The sequence below is a fragment of the Plectropomus leopardus genome, unplaced genomic scaffold (genome assembly GCF_008729295.1).
Source record: "Plectropomus leopardus isolate mb unplaced genomic scaffold, YSFRI_Pleo_2.0 unplaced_scaffold2992, whole genome shotgun sequence".
In the NCBI taxonomy this organism is placed as follows: Eukaryota; Metazoa; Chordata; class Actinopteri; order Perciformes; family Serranidae; genus Plectropomus; species Plectropomus leopardus.
Window position 1 is genome coordinate 9,251 of NW_024632623.1, and position 15,794 is coordinate 25,044.

Below are 15,794 nucleotides of genomic sequence, written 5' to 3' on the forward strand. Positions count from 1 at the left end.
TAAACTGCAGCATTTTTGGCATCTTATATGTATTTGGAGCTATATCTGTTTGCAAGAATGTGAACGCCAAAGTTGTCAAGGTTAACCCTTTGAACTCTGAGCAAACTGGTGCGATTTCTTTAAAAAAAAAAAATGCAAAAGGCAACGAGCAACTTGGTTCCACAAATTGCAAGAATGTAGATTTAGAAAATGATTTTAAAAATCTAGGAAAAAAAAAAATATATAATTATAATTTCCTTTTTTAATTTTTTTTCTTTCTTTTTTTAAAACAATTTTCAGGCAATTTTTTGTCCTTTTTGCAAATTTCTTACTCAATTTTTGGGACATTTCTTCTTTTGATGCTCATTGCCTTCTTCTGATGTTGAAAAAAACAAAGCCAATTTGCTCAGGTTTGAAAGGGTTAAAGTAGTGATGGAATAACTGTTAACGAATGTTTTTCATCCCTCCAGATTTTAAAACCAACCAGGAGATTGGCCGCTTGACCAGAAAGAGTATGAACCTGAATAAAAACATTTAAAACTTTGCCTAATTTGGTTCCTTCATTTTCTCTTTTCAGAACGGTTTTGCTACAGTACACCATAAACAAGAATTGGTTAGAGATTAGTTTGGAAGTTAAACATAATGGTCTGATCTAATTCGGAGTATGTTTTTCAAGATGTAATTCACTGTAATTATCATTTACCCTTTGAACCCTCGGCAAATTGGTTACATTTCTTCAATGACTAAGAAAAAAGGAAATGTCCCAAAACATGCAAGAAACTAATAAAAGCTACAAGAAATTACCTTTGAAAAGAAGTGTTTAAAACAAAAACAAACAAGGAAATGACTTGGGAAAAGTGTGTAAAATAAATAAATAATTATTTAACACCATTTTAAATCTGTAATTTTTCTAATTATGCATACAGTTTCTCTTTTTTTCTGTAGACATTTTTCACTATAGGTTCTTTAAAAAATAATTTTCAAAATCACATTTCTTGCAACTTGTGAACCTGCCCATTTTCTTATGCTTTTGAGGAAAATTGCACCAATTTCCTACAACTACTTAAAGAGGATACTCATAAAAGGCTTTTGAATGCAGCACACGAGAAGTGATGAAGCTCCACGTTTCGCAAACATGTAAAACATCATCTGTAAGGGGACTCCATATTGACAGCATATTTCATATCATTTGTTGTAATAAAACAGTCTTCATATTTTTGTGCCTTCGGCTTCATGTTACTCAGAGTGGCGAAGGGATGACGTGTTTTTTTTTGTAGACCAACCAGGAAGTTGGCATCGCACTGGTCCCCCTCGTCAAAAACCTTATGGGATTTTTGAATGGGATTTGCGATTATCGCCAAAAATGAGCTCCCTGATGAACACAAATTTATAAGACTTACACGTTTTGTTAAGCATGATAATATTCACCGATGAACACCACTTTTGTGTGTTTTGAAGCGTAAATTAAAATATCCCGAAGTAAAAAGCTATTGTTAGGCTATACACGAACTACATCGCGGTCGCACGACTTAAACGTCACAACCACGAACACTTTAAAAACACGTTAAAACGCGATCGAAAAATATTATAAACAGATAAATTTACAACTTCGAGAGCTCATCTGTAAAGCTGTAAAGGCGGACAAGTGGGTTTGATGAGTTTCTGTGTCCAGTGTGATGACGTTTAACGTCCCCGACAAACACTGTAGTCCCATGTAGCTACTTGTTAGCAACCGCCTTTTTTAAAACCGTAAACGTTAAAAATCGTGTTTAAGCAGACGTATTTTATGTTACAGAACAAAACGTCTACATATTTTTAGCCTGTGTTAACCACAGACCTTATTTAAAGCATTTTACCGGAAACCCAATTCAAAAAACCCACAGACTTTACGACGAGGGAATCGGACGAGCTAAAAGGCTAATGGGCTTCCGCGTTTTGGGACTCATTACTTTACCGCTCTATTGCTTTGGCATTTACAGCTTATGTCTTCCACTAAAGATGGCAGCCAAAAGTAATTTAACTTCTGTCTCCTCTTGTAAGAAGCAAAAGCAACATTTTATTTCCCGCACATACACAAACATGTTTTAGAAACATATTTTAGTACAGTGTTTGGCTGTGATACCTGGATTTGTTGACAAGAAGCAAGCGTCATACGGTTTCAAAAACGGAGGCTGACATTTAAAAAAACGGTACCGCGTTATTTCCCGCCTATAAACTCTTTTAAAAACACATTTTAGCTTACCACCTAACTGCGACGAGACTGTTGTTTTCAGCTCGCCGCCATATTGTTTCATACACGTCATCCAACTGCGGGCGTTGCGGTGTCGTGCATTCTGGGAGTTGTAGGTTTTCCACTTTTTGAGCAAAAGCAAGTGTACTTGTCTCTTTCCTGTAGCACTCGGACTTCTGAGAGTCAGACTAATAAAAATGACAGTATTTTAATTTGTTGAAAATATATATATTGAGAATATAACCATGTTTTGTTTTCAGCTTATGTAAGAAGCTGCTGGCCTTAAAACTGATAAAATCTGTTTAAAAATAAAAGTTTATTATTAATAATAATAATAAAAATAAATCTATTATTATTTACTCATTTATTTAAAATTATGTTACAGAAAAAATGTATTCATTCATTTTATTTTCAGCACTTTTGGGGGTTATTTTCTATTATTTTACCATTTTTTCTCTTAATTTTAGGTAATTTTCTTGTAATTTTTTACTTATTTCTTGTCTTGTTAAATTGCTTATTGCCCTTTCCCCATGTTTTTCAATTCAATTCATTTTTTAAAGGAACAATTTGGCAAAATTCAATCATAAATAATCATTAATTTTATTGAACACAATAACTTAAGACTAGTACAGTGATATCAGATTTAATTCTCCGAGCCCTGGACAGACCAGTGATGACAAACTGCATCAATCTGCTCTGATGTAAAGAGACTGTACACAAAATACTCCTTTTTCAAGTACTGTAACAAATCGGCTAGAAAAAAGTCATCAAAATGCTGCGACATAATCAACTATTTACAAAGTTATGTTACATATAAAAAAAATGTACATAGCAAAGAAGGCTAAACATTCATTGAGTTTGTGAAACTGACAGACAAATGCTTCGACAACATCCACACATCTCAGAGCAGGCAAGACGAACAGAGAATTAGTCTCTTTGTGCTTACAAGGACCATAGCAGGAGAGCCTCTATAAACTATAAACTACACACACACACACACACACACACACACACACACACACACACACACACACACACACGAACAAAGAACATGAGCCACAAAACTGAAAAGTCCTCACAGATCTGGTTTTACACTGTACGTCTCAACAGTGCTGACAACCACACACGGGGGCGACAAAATATATGTTCAGCTTTTGGCTTCTGCTTGGAGATCTGAATGAATGTTGCATAGGATCAAAAACACTGAAAGCACTGGAAGCTGTGCTGGACAACATGAGCGTTAAACGTCCGCATGCCCTTCACAGAAGGCAGGCCAGGAAGTTTAAAGCAAATATTTTTATATTTTACGCCACAGAAATGTCAAAACCGTTTTACATAATCATTCAAACACAAGCACCTTTATACCTTTAACCTCAGATGAATTATATCACTATAAACAAAGCAGCATATACACTAGATTTCACTTAATTATCAACATGTTTGTTAGGACAGTTTTTGTTCATCACAAAATCACATAGACTATGAGCGTTGACAGTTAAAGGATGGGGATGAGGTATAAAATCAGCACATCTTAAACTTCCCTCACCCAATCAACCTGCAAAATTTCAAGCACCAAAACAAACATCTATATATTTTTCTTTCTTGCTAGTGGTCCAAATATTTACACCAGCTTCACAGCACTGGGTCATACATGCATACAACTTAAATGTTTAAAACCCAAAGTACTGCTTCTCATTCAATCCCTCGGCATCGGTGTTTGATATGATGAGAGGTCGACGCCGCTCCTCGAGGAGAGAGGAGTCGACTCGGAGCCCTGTTAGGTATACAGCCATTTAGACAAATAAAGAATCGGCTAATGCACATAGTCTGTTTAGAAAAAGAGTAAGGCATTGTTTGTTACAGTTCAGTCCAGCACCAAGAGACATTTGTGCTACAACAGCCTGTTTGGGCCAATGTGCATGAAGATTTCAAAGGACTGTGAGTCAAAGCAAGAACGTAGAGGTGTAAAATGTGAAGTCACGCAGAAAGTTACAACACAGATAGAATAACGATGGTAAACATTAAAAGGATAAATCTAGCCACGGTGAATGTTCCCAGTTAACGCATTTCCCTCCTGAATGTCCTTGTTTTTTGTGGGAACTAGGACTCAAATCAAACTGTTTGGGATGTAAAATGAATGATCTTTCGGGGTGCACGATGTTGGACTAAGCATTCACTTTGGCTCGATTTATCCTCCAGCAATCGCACCGTAAACTTCCACCACAGAGGAGGAGGAAGAGCAGAAAGCTGCTGGTTGTTCATCCATGTGTTCTCAGCAGCTGGTGGCTCAGGCTCACTCCAGAGACGAGGGTCTGTATCGCCACCTGCAGGCGGCTCAGACGCGCTGCGGCTGGACGGGAGCAGGAGCGTCGCAGCCTGATGAGCTGGAGCTGATGCTGTGGCTCAGTTAAGGATGGCGGACTCCTGGCTGGTGTTTAAGATGCTGATGGCTGGTGATGTAATGACGCCGCCTCACCGAGAGTGACAGGCTGTGTGCTTTTATTGTGTCTGTCTGATGTCAGGCTCCTGAGAGAGGAGCCACGGGCCACAGCGGTGAAAAACAAACAAACAAACAAACAAAAGAAAAAAAAAACAGCGCAGTGCAGTAAAAAACTTTTGTTGCCCGTTTTTTTCTGAAATGCAGTTTGATCCTTTTAATTTTTAAATATTTGGGTTACCTGCACCCAAATTAAGGTGGCTGGATTTTGTGGCATTAAATTATACTCTAAACAAGAAGTTCTCCTGGTGAGAACAGTTCCTCCTGAAAACCGATCTCAGTGTTGGCATCACAAAGTCGACTCCAGCGACGAGTCCAGGATGTCGTCCTGGTGGCTGTTGCTGTTGGAGTCGCTGTCGTAGCTCTGCGGGCTCGATGACGTCGCTGCCTCCTTCAGACGCATCAGCATGTTCATCTGTCAGCAGAAACAAGTCTCTGTATAAGTCTCATTGGCCAAATCATTTCTTCCAAGGTTAACCTTTTGGAACCTGGATCAACATCAGTTTTCATGTGCTTCATTCAGATGCTTTTCACAAGCTATTCAACCTGTTAAAGAAAATGCTTAAAAAGCAAATTGGGTTGATTTCTTTTGAAAATGTGGGGGAAGGCAATGAAGAAGTTGGCAAGATATGTCCCACAATGCTCAAAAAAAACGACATAAAAATTATTTTGGAAAAAAGGTGAAAGAAAAATAACCAAAATATAATTTTAATTAGAATTAAAATTATATTACAGAAAAAAAGGTAAATATTTTTTTCCTCAATCTTTGGCACTTCTTTCTGGGTAATTTCCTTGTTTGTCTTTGTTTTTTTTGCTTATTTTCTTGTAATTTTTTTTTTCTAATTTCTTGCCAATTTCTGGGCCATGTCTTGTTAAGTTGCTCATTGCATTTTCCCCATGTTTTTGCAAGATTTCAATGTTGGAAGAGAGCTCTGCAGAGTCTGCATGACTGCCCTGCCTAAGTCTGCTCTTCTTCATGTGTTTTTTTAGCTCACCAGTGGGTCTGCATCGCTGTCGCTCTGTGGTGGCTCTTTCCTGACACCTTCCCTCGGGGCAGAATAGCCATCAAATCCCACATCCTCTGGGCGGAGCTGCAGCAGCGGGGGCCAATCAGATGGAGTGGGTGTGGCTGACCACGGGTAAGTGTCAATCACCCAAGCAGCAGGGTCCTCCCACGCAGCCCTGCGACCATACAGCTACAGAGACACAGAATGCAACACTGAAACACACTAGTATGTCATCCAAATTAGCATTGAGGAGTCATAGTATAGTACGTAACAACATAAAAAAGTCATGGTACAGTATGTCCTTCACAATAGCATAAAAAGTCATGATATAGTATGCTGTCAAAATAACATAGTATGATAGCGTAGTATAATAGTATGTCAGAATTAGAAACTTTTTTAAATCACTCCTTTATGAGATTTCCTCTATTTTAATTAATCTATTTAATTTGTCTTTAAATTTATGTTTTAATTTTTTATTTCACTCTGTCTGGATTGGGTTTAATTCCATTATTATTACTATTATTTCCGTGTATACTGTTTATATACTGTTAATTACACCTACTCTTATTGGGTATGGGTTGTTACTGTTATTTTTGCTTTTCACTTATTTATTTACTTAATGTTTATTTAAAAGAGGACACAGCATATTAGTGGATATTAGTATAAAAATAATAATAATAATAATAATAATGGTCCCTTGGCAGGTAACAGACAATAGAAATAAGGAAAGAAAGAATGAAAAAGGAAAAAAAATAATACAAGATTTGATTGTATCTCTAGCTCTCATTATCACCAGTCACCCAAAATAGCATAAAAAGTTATAGTATAGTATGTCATCCAAAATGGCTTAAAAAGATATAGTGTAGTATGGCATCCAAAATGGCATAAAAAAGTCACAGTAATGTCGTTTAAAGTGGCATATCAAAAACATCACACTGTGATTCCTCTTCTGAGCTGATGAGAAACAGATTCCTCCCCTTCACTTCCACTCAGAGGTCGCATTCTGCTGATTAGCTGCTGCTTAATTGAATCAGATGCTAATTACATGCAGATTAAGACTACAAATTGAATCCATTTCACTTTGATGAACATAACCCCGGTCCTCTGAGAGAGGGCAAATCTGAACCGTTGTATTATTCTCACACTCATTACACTTCGACTCCATTCAGCTGGATCCTTTAAAAAGCCTCTCAGGATGTCAGATCACGTCTCTGTATAAATCATTTTTTAATTGTTACAACAAAAAATATCATAAAAATCCCAGGCCCCAAAATCAAAAATCAAATAAAAAAAATTACAAGTTCCCATTTACATAAAGTGCAAATGAAATGTTTTTTGATATTTCAAGCTCACAGAGACAAAAACGTGTGTGTGTGTGTGTGTGTGTGTGTGTGTGTGTTACCTGCAGTCCCTCTCGTACGGCCTCCAGCATGTAGGGGATGATGGAGTAGTTCAAAAGGTCAGTGAACCAAACCCTGGATCCCTCCACGTCCATGGGACAGGACAGGAAGAGACGAGGTCCTGCCGTCACAGATCACAGAGGTAAGACGCTGATTGTTTCAACACAATGACATTTATCAAACGTGAGTCAGTATCTCACCGATGGTGACGTCAGAGGAGCTGTGTGTCTCCAGGAAGCGGTTGAGGTGGTGCCAAACCCGCGGGATCCAGTCGATGATCTTCACCAGCTCCATGTTGCGTGTGCGGCTGCCGATCTCCGTCTCGATCAGCTTCCTCCTCAGGTAGCGGCCGAGGAAGCCTTTCACCGGCTCCATGTGGTTGGCACACAGCACCCACCTGATCAGAGAGCACAGGGGTATGTGACATCTTTAAAGTATTGTACAATATGGTTACAGTTTCCCCAGATTTAAATGCATCTGAAGACAATCTCTCAATATGTCGAGCTGCCACAGTGGCTGGAGGAGTGAGCAGCACTTTACCTGAAGTTGTGGTGGAGCTGCAGGTTGGGGGCAGATGATGTGGCTTGGCTCATGGTGCCGATGATGTAGGGGCTGAGAGGGGAGAAAAACACGGGTTATCCTTTCTTTTCAGGTAACACCAGTTATTAATTACACTTGCACGATAATCAATAAGTCACTCGATATGTTGCATCAGAATATAGAGGTTGACAGGGAGTTGGTCTGCTTTGCATTGTGTGATACAACTTTTGGACTGTGAGGGTCCAAGGACAGATGAATGTTATGTTTATTTTGTATTCTTTATTTTGTAATTGTTTTCTTTTTGCATTTCACATAAAGCGTCTTTGATTACATAGGAAATCACTTTATAAGTCCTATCTATTATTATTAATATTATCATTATCACTATATTATTATCATCATCATTTTATTATTATTATTATTATTAATAATAATATGTTGTAAAGCCCAAATTTTGACCTGTGATATGAAGTGTTTGCTGTTCTAATAGGGCTCTACTTTCAGTTAAAACATTTTAAGTCACCAATGAAATATCACTTCATATCACAGGTCAAAATTTGGGCTTTACAACATATTATTATTAATAATAATAATAATAATAAAATGATGATGATAATAATATAGTGATAATGATAATATTAATAATAATAGATAGGACTTATAAAGTGATTTCCTATGTAATCAAAGACGCTTTATGTGAAATGCAAAAAGAAAACAATTACAAAATAAAGAATACAAAATAACATATAACATTCATCTGTCCTTGGACCCTCACAGTCCAAAAGTTGTATCACACAATGCAAAGCAGACCAACTCCCTGTCAACCTCTATATTCTGATGCAACATATCGAGTGACTTATTGATTATCGTGCAAGTGTAATTAATAAACTGGTGTTACCTGAAAAGAAAGGATAACCCGTGTTTTTCTCCCCTCTCAGCCCCTACATCATCGGCACCATGAGCCAAGCCACATCATCTGCCCCCAACCTGCAGCTCCACCACAACTTCAGGTAAAGTGCTGCTCACTCCTCCAGCCACTGTGGCAGCTCGACATATTGAGAGATTGTCTTCAGATGCATTTAAATCTGGGGAAACTGTAACCATATTGTACAATACTTTAAAGATGTCACATACCCCTGTGCTCTCTGATCAGGTGGGTGCTGTGTGCCAACCACATGGAGCCGGTGAAAGGCTTCCTCGGCCGCTACCTGAGGAGGAAGCTGATCGAGACGGAGATCGGCAGCCGCACACGCAACATGGAGCTGGTGAAGATCATCGACTGGATCCCGCGGGTTTGGCACCACCACCTCAACCGCTTCCTGGAGACACACAGCTCCTCTGACGTCACCATCGGTGAGATACTGACTCACGTTTGATAAATGTCATTGTGTTGAAACAATCAGCGTCTTACCTCTGTGATCTGTGACGGCAGGACCTCGTCTCTTCCTGTCCTGTCCCATGGACGTGGAGGGATCCAGGGTTTGGTTCACTGACCTTTGGAACTACTCCATCATCCCCTACATGCTGGAGGCCGTACGAGAGGGACTGCAGGTAACACACACACACACACACACACACACACACACACACACACGTTTTTGTCTCTGTGAGCTTGAAATATCAAAAACATTTCATTTGCACTTTATGTAAATGGGAACTTGTAATTTTTTTTATTTGATTTTTGATTTTGGGGCCTGGGATTTTTATGATATTTTTGTTGTAACAATTAAAAAATGATTTATACAGAGACGTGATCTGACATCCTGAGAGGCTTTTTAAAGGATCCAGCTGAATGGAGTCGAAGTGTAATGAGTGTGAGAATAATACAACGGTTCAGATTTGCCCTCTCAGAGGACCGGGGTATGTTCATCAAAGTGAAATGGATTCAATTTGTAGTCTTAATCTGCATGTAATTAGCATCTGATTCAATTAAGCAGCAGCTAATCAGCAGAATGCGACCTCTGAGTGGAAGTGAAGGGGAGGAATCTGTTTCTCATCAGCTCAGAAGAGGAATCACAGTGTGATGTTTTTGATATGCCACTTTAAACGACATTACTGTGACTTTTTTATGCCATTTTGGATGCCATACTACACTATATCTTTTTAAGCCATTTTGGATGACATACTATACTATAACTTTTTATGCTATTTTGGGTGACTGGTGATAATGAGAGCTAGAGATACAATCAAATCTTGTATTATTTTTTTCCTTTTTCATTCTTTCTTTCCTTATTTCTATTGTCTGTTACCTGCCAAGGGACCATTATTATTATTATTATTATTATTATTTTATACTAATATCCACTAATATGCTGTGTCCTCTTTTAAATAAACATTAAGTAAATAAATAAGTGAAAAGCAAAAATAACAGTAACAACCCATACCCAATAAGAGTAGGTGTAATTAACAGTATATAAACAGTATACACGGAAATAATAGTAATAATAATGGAATTAAACCCAATCCAGACAGAGTGAAATAAAAAAAAATAAAACATAAATTTAAAGACAAATTAAATAGATTAATTAAAATAGAGGAAAATCTCATAAAGGAGTGATTTAAAAAAGTTTCTAATTCTGACATACTATTATACTACGCTATCATACTATGTTATTTTGACAGCATACTATATCATGACTTTTTATGCTATTGTGAAGGACATACTGTACCATGACTTTTTTATGTTGTTACGTACTATACTATGACTCCTCAATGCTAATTTGGATGACATACTAGTGTGTTTCAGTGTTGCATTCTGTGTCTCTGTAGCTGTATGGTCGCAGGGCTGCGTGGGAGGACCCTGCTGCTTGGGTGATTGACACTTACCCGTGGTCAGCCACACCCACTCCATCTGATTGGCCCCCGCTGCTGCAGCTCCGCCCAGAGGATGGGATTTGATGGCTATTCTGCCCCGAGGGAAGGTGTCAGGAAAGAGCCACCACAGAGCGACAGCGATGCAGACCCACTGGTGAGCTAAAAAACACATGAAGAAGAGCAGACTTAGGCAGGGCAGTCATGCAGACTCTGCAGAGCTCTCTTCCAACATTGAAATCTTGCAAAAACATGGGGAAAATGCAATGAGCAACTTAACAAGACATGGCCCAGAAATTGGCAAGAAATTAGAAAAAAAAAATTACAAGAAAATAAGCAAAAAAAACAAAGACAAACAAGGAAATTACCCAGAAAGAAGTGCCAAAGATTGAGGAAAAAATATTTACCTTTTTTTCTGTAATATAATTTTAATTCTAATTAAAATTATATTTTGGTTATTTTTCTTTCACCTTTTTTCCAAAATAATTTTTATGTCGTTTTTTTTGAGCATTGTGGGACATATCTTGCCAACTTCTTCATTGCCTTCCCCCCACATTTTCAAAAGAAATCAACCCAATTTGCTTTTTAAGCATTTTCTTTAACAGGTTGAATAGCTTGTGAAAAGCATCTGAATGAAGCACATGAAAACTGATGTTGATCCAGGTTCCAAAAGGTTAACCTTGGAAGAAATGATTTGGCCAATGAGACTTATACAGAGACTTGTTTCTGCTGACAGATGAACATGCTGATGCGTCTGAAGGAGGCAGCGACGTCATCGAGCCCGCAGAGCTACGACAGCGACTCCAACAGCAACAGCCACCAGGACGACATCCTGGACTCGTCGCTGGAGTCGACTTTGTGATGCCAACACTGAGATCGGTTTTCAGGAGGAACTGTTCTCACCAGGAGAACTTCTTGTTTAGAGTATAATTTAATGCCACAAAATCCAGCCACCTTAATTTGGGTGCAGGTAACCCAAATATTTAAAAATTAAAAGGATCAAACTGCATTTCAGAAAAACGGGCAACAAAAGTTTTTACTGCACTGCGCTGTTTTTTTTTCTTTTGTTTGTTTGTTTGTTTGTTTTTCACCGCTGTGGCCCGTGGCTCCTCTCTCTCAGGAGCCTGACATCAGACAGACACAATAAAAGCACACAGCCTGTCACTCTCGGTGAGGCGGCGTCATTACATCACCAGCCATCAGCATCTTAAACACCAGCCAGGAGTCCGCCATCCTTAACTGAGCCACAGCATCAGCTCCAGCTCATCAGGCTGCGACGCTCCTGCTCCCGTCCAGCCGCAGCGCGTCTGAGCCGCCTGCAGGTGGCGATACAGACCCTCGTCTCTGGAGTGAGCCTGAGCCACCAGCTGCTGAGAACACATGGATGAACAACCAGCAGCTTTCTGCTCTTCCTCCTCCTCTGTGGTGGAAGTTTACGGTGCGATTGCTGGAGGATAAATCGAGCCAAAGTGAATGCTTAGTCCAACATCGTGCACCCCGAAAGATCATTCATTTTACATCCCAAACAGTTTGATTTGAGTCCTAGTTCCCACAAAAAACAAGGACATTCAGGAGGGAAATGCGTTAACTGGGAACATTCACCGTGGCTAGATTTATCCTTTTAATGTTTACCATCGTTATTCTATCTGTGTTGTAACTTTCTGCGTGACTTCACATTTTACACCTCTACGTTCTTGCTTTGACTCACAGTCCTTTGAAATCTTCATGCACATTGGCCCAAACAGGCTGTTGTAGCACAAATGTCTCTTGGTGCTGGACTGAACTGTAACAAACAATGCCTTACTCTTTTTCTAAACAGACTATGTGCATTAGCCGATTCTTTATTTGTCTAAATGGCTGTATACCTAACAGGGCTCCGAGTCGACTCCTCTCTCCTCGAGGAGCGGCGTCGACCTCTCATCATATCAAACACCGATGCCGAGGGATTGAATGAGAAGCAGTACTTTGGGTTTTAAACATTTAAGTTGTATGCATGTATGACCCAGTGCTGTGAAGCTGGTGTAAATATTTGGACCACTAGCAAGAAAGAAAAATATATAGATGTTTGTTTTGGTGCTTGAAATTTTGCAGGTTGATTGGGTGAGGGAAGTTTAAGATGTGCTGATTTTATACCTCATCCCCATCCTTTAACTGTCAACGCTCATAGTCTATGTGATTTTGTGATGAACAAAAACTGTCCTAACAAACATGTTGATAATTAAGTGAAATCTAGTGTATATGCTGCTTTGTTTATAGTGATATAATTCATCTGAGGTTAAAGGTATAAAGGTGCTTGTGTTTGAATGATTATGTAAAACGGTTTTGACATTTCTGTGGCGTAAAATATAAAGAATATTTGCTTTAAACTTCCTGGCCTGCCTTCTGTGAAGGGCATGCGGACGTTTAACGCTCATGTTGTCCAGCACAGCTTCCAGTGCTTTCAGTGTTTTTGATCCTATGCAACATTCATTCAGATCTCCAAGCAGAAGCCAAAAGCTGAACATATATTTTTCTCGCCCCCGTGTGTGGTTGTCAGCACTGTTGAGACGTACAGTGTAAAACCAGATCTGTGAGGACTTTTCAGTTTTGTGGCTCATGTTCTTTGTTCGTGTGTGTGTGTGTGTGTGTGTGTGTGTGTGTGTGTGTGTGTGTGTGTGTGTGTGTGTAGTTTATAGTTTATAGAGGCTCTCCTGCTATGGTCCTTGTAAGCACAAAGAGACTAATTCTCTGTTCGTCTTGCCTGCTCTGAGATGTGTGGATGTTGTCGAAGCATTTGTCTGTCAGTTTCACAAACTCAATGAATGTTTAGCCTTCTTTGCTATGTACATTTTTTTATATGTAACATAACTTTGTAAATAGTTGATTATGTCGCAGCATTTTGATGACTTTTTTCTAGCCGATTTGTTACAGTACTTGAAAAAGGAGTATTTTGTGTACAGTCTCTTTACATCAGAGCAGATTGATGCAGTTTGTCATCACTGGTCTGTCCAGGGCTCGGAGAATTAAATCTGATATCACTGTACTAGTCTTAAGTTATTGTGATTCAATAAAATTAATGATTATTTATGATTGAATTTTGCCAAATTGTTCCTTTAAAAAATGAATTGAATTGAAAAACATGGGGAAAGGGCAATAAGCAATTTAACAAGACAAGAAATAAGTAAAAAATTACAAGAAAATTACCTAAAATTAAGAGAAAAAATGGTAAAATAAATAGAAAATAACCCCCAAAAGTGCTGAAAATAAAATGAATGAATACATTTTTTCTGTAACATAATTTTAAATAAATGAGTAAATAATAATAGATTTATTATTATTATTATTAATAATAAACTTTTATTTTTAAACAGATTTTATCAGTTTTAAGGCCAGCAGCTTCTTACATAAGCTGAAAAAAAAACATGGTTATATTCTCAATATATATATTTTCAACAAATTAAAATACTGTCATTTTTATTAGTCTGACTCTCAGAAGTCCGAGTGCTACAGGAAAGAGACAAGTACACTTGCTTTTGCTCAAAAAGTGGAAAACCTACAACTCCCAGAATGCACGACACCGCAACGCCCGCAGTTGGATGACGTGTATGAAACAATATGGCGGCGGCTGAAAACAACAGTCTCGTCGCAGTTAGGTGGTAAGCTAAAATGTGTTTTTAAAAGAGTTTATAGGCGGGAAATAACGCGGTACCGTTTTTTTAAATGTCAGCCTCCGTTTTTGAAACCGTATGACGCTTGCTTCTTGTCAACAAATCCAGGTATCACAGCCAAACACTGTACTAAAATATGTTTCTAAAACATGTTTGTGTATGTGCGGGAAATAAAATGTTGCTTTTGCTTCTTACAAGAGGAGACAGAAGTTAAATTACTTTTGGCTGCCATCTTTAGTGGAAGACATAAGCTGTAAATGCCAAAGCAATAGAGCGGTAAAGTAATGAGTCCCAAAACGCGGAAGCCCATTAGCCTTTTAGCTCGTCCGATTCCCCTCGTCGTAAAGTCTGTGGGTTTTTTGAATTGGGTTTCCGGTAAAATGCTTTAAATAAGGTCTGTGGTTAACACAGGCTAAAAATATGTAGACGTTTTGTTCTGTAACATAAAATACGTCTGCTTAAACACGATTTTTAACGTTTACGGTTTTAAAAAAGGCGGTTGCTAACAAGTAGCTACATGGGACTACAGTGTTTGTCGGGGACGTTAAACGTCATCACACTGGACACAGAAACTCATCAAACCCACTTGTCCGCGCTTTTACAGCTTTACAGATGAGCTCTCGAAGTTGTAAATTTATCTGTTTATAATATTTTTCGATCGCGTTTTAACGTGTTTTTAAAGTGTTCGTGGTTGTGACGTTTAAGTCGTGCGACCGCGATGTAGTTCGTGTATAGCCTAACAATAGCTTTTTACTTCGGGATATTTTAATTTACGCTTCAAAACACACAAAAGTGGTGTTCATCGGTGAATATTATCATGCTTAACAAAACGTGTAAGTCTTATAAATTTGTGTTCATCAGGGAGCTCATTTTTGGCGATAATCGCAAATCCCATTCAAAAATCCCATAAGGTTTTTGACGAGGGGGACCAGTGCGATGCCAACTTCCTGGTTGGTCTACAAAAAAACACGTCATCCCTTCGCCACTCTGAGTAACATGAAGCCGAAGGCACAAAAATATGAAGACTGTTTTATTACAACAAATGATATGAAATATGCTGTCAATATGGAGTCCCCTTACAGATGATGTTTTACATGTTTGCGAAACGTGGAGCTTCATCACTTCTCGTGTGCTGCATTCAAAAGCCTTTTATGAGTATCCTCTTTAAGTAGTTGTAGGAAATTGGTGCAATTTTCCTCAAAAGCATAAGAAAATGGGCAGGTTCACAAGTTGCAAGAAATGTGATTTTGAAAATTATTTTTTAAAGAACCTATAGTGAAAAATGTCTACAGAAAAAAAGAGAAACTGTATGCATAATTAAAAAATTACAGATTTAAAATGGTGTTAAATAATTATTTATTTATTTTACACACTTTTCCCAAGTCATTTCCTTGTTTGTTTTTGTTTTAAACACTTCTTTTCAAGGTAATTTCTTGTAGCTTTTATTAGTTTCTTGCATGTTTTGGGACATTTCCTTTTTTCTTAGTCATTGAAGAAATGTAACCAATTTGCCGAGGGTTCAAAGGGTAAATGATAATTACAGTGAATTACATCTTGAAAACATACTCCGAATTAGATCAGACCATTATGTTTAACTTCCAAACTAATCTCTAACCAATTCTTGTTTATGGTGTACTGTAGCAAAACCGTTCTGAAAAGAGAAAATGAAGGAACCAAATTAGG

At 38.2% G+C, this 15,794-nt stretch overlaps 1 protein-coding gene and 1 long non-coding RNA gene across 2 annotated transcripts; one reads left to right on the plus strand and one right to left on the minus strand.

The window, feature by feature from the left end:
- Nucleotides 1-4,843: 4,843 nt before the first annotated feature.
- Nucleotides 4,844-7,158, minus strand: LOC121938561 (neuron navigator 2-like). The gene is made up of 3 exons (XM_042481788.1): nucleotides 7,116-7,158; nucleotides 5,702-5,902; nucleotides 4,844-5,121 (listed from the first exon to the last, which is right to left on the minus strand). Exons 1-3 carry the CDS (start codon nucleotides 7,143-7,145, stop codon nucleotides 4,996-4,998), a joined length of 357 nt encoding a protein of 118 aa, XP_042337722.1. The 5' UTR covers nucleotides 7,146-7,158; the 3' UTR covers nucleotides 4,844-4,995.
- Nucleotides 7,159-8,954: 1,796 nt separating this feature from the next.
- Nucleotides 8,955-10,533, plus strand: LOC121938558. Its single transcript, XR_006105303.1, has 3 exons — nucleotides 8,955-9,006; nucleotides 9,086-9,204; nucleotides 10,423-10,533. It is a non-coding gene; the product is annotated as an uncharacterized LOC121938558 (long non-coding RNA).
- The last annotated feature ends 5,261 nt before the right edge of the window (nucleotides 10,534-15,794 follow it).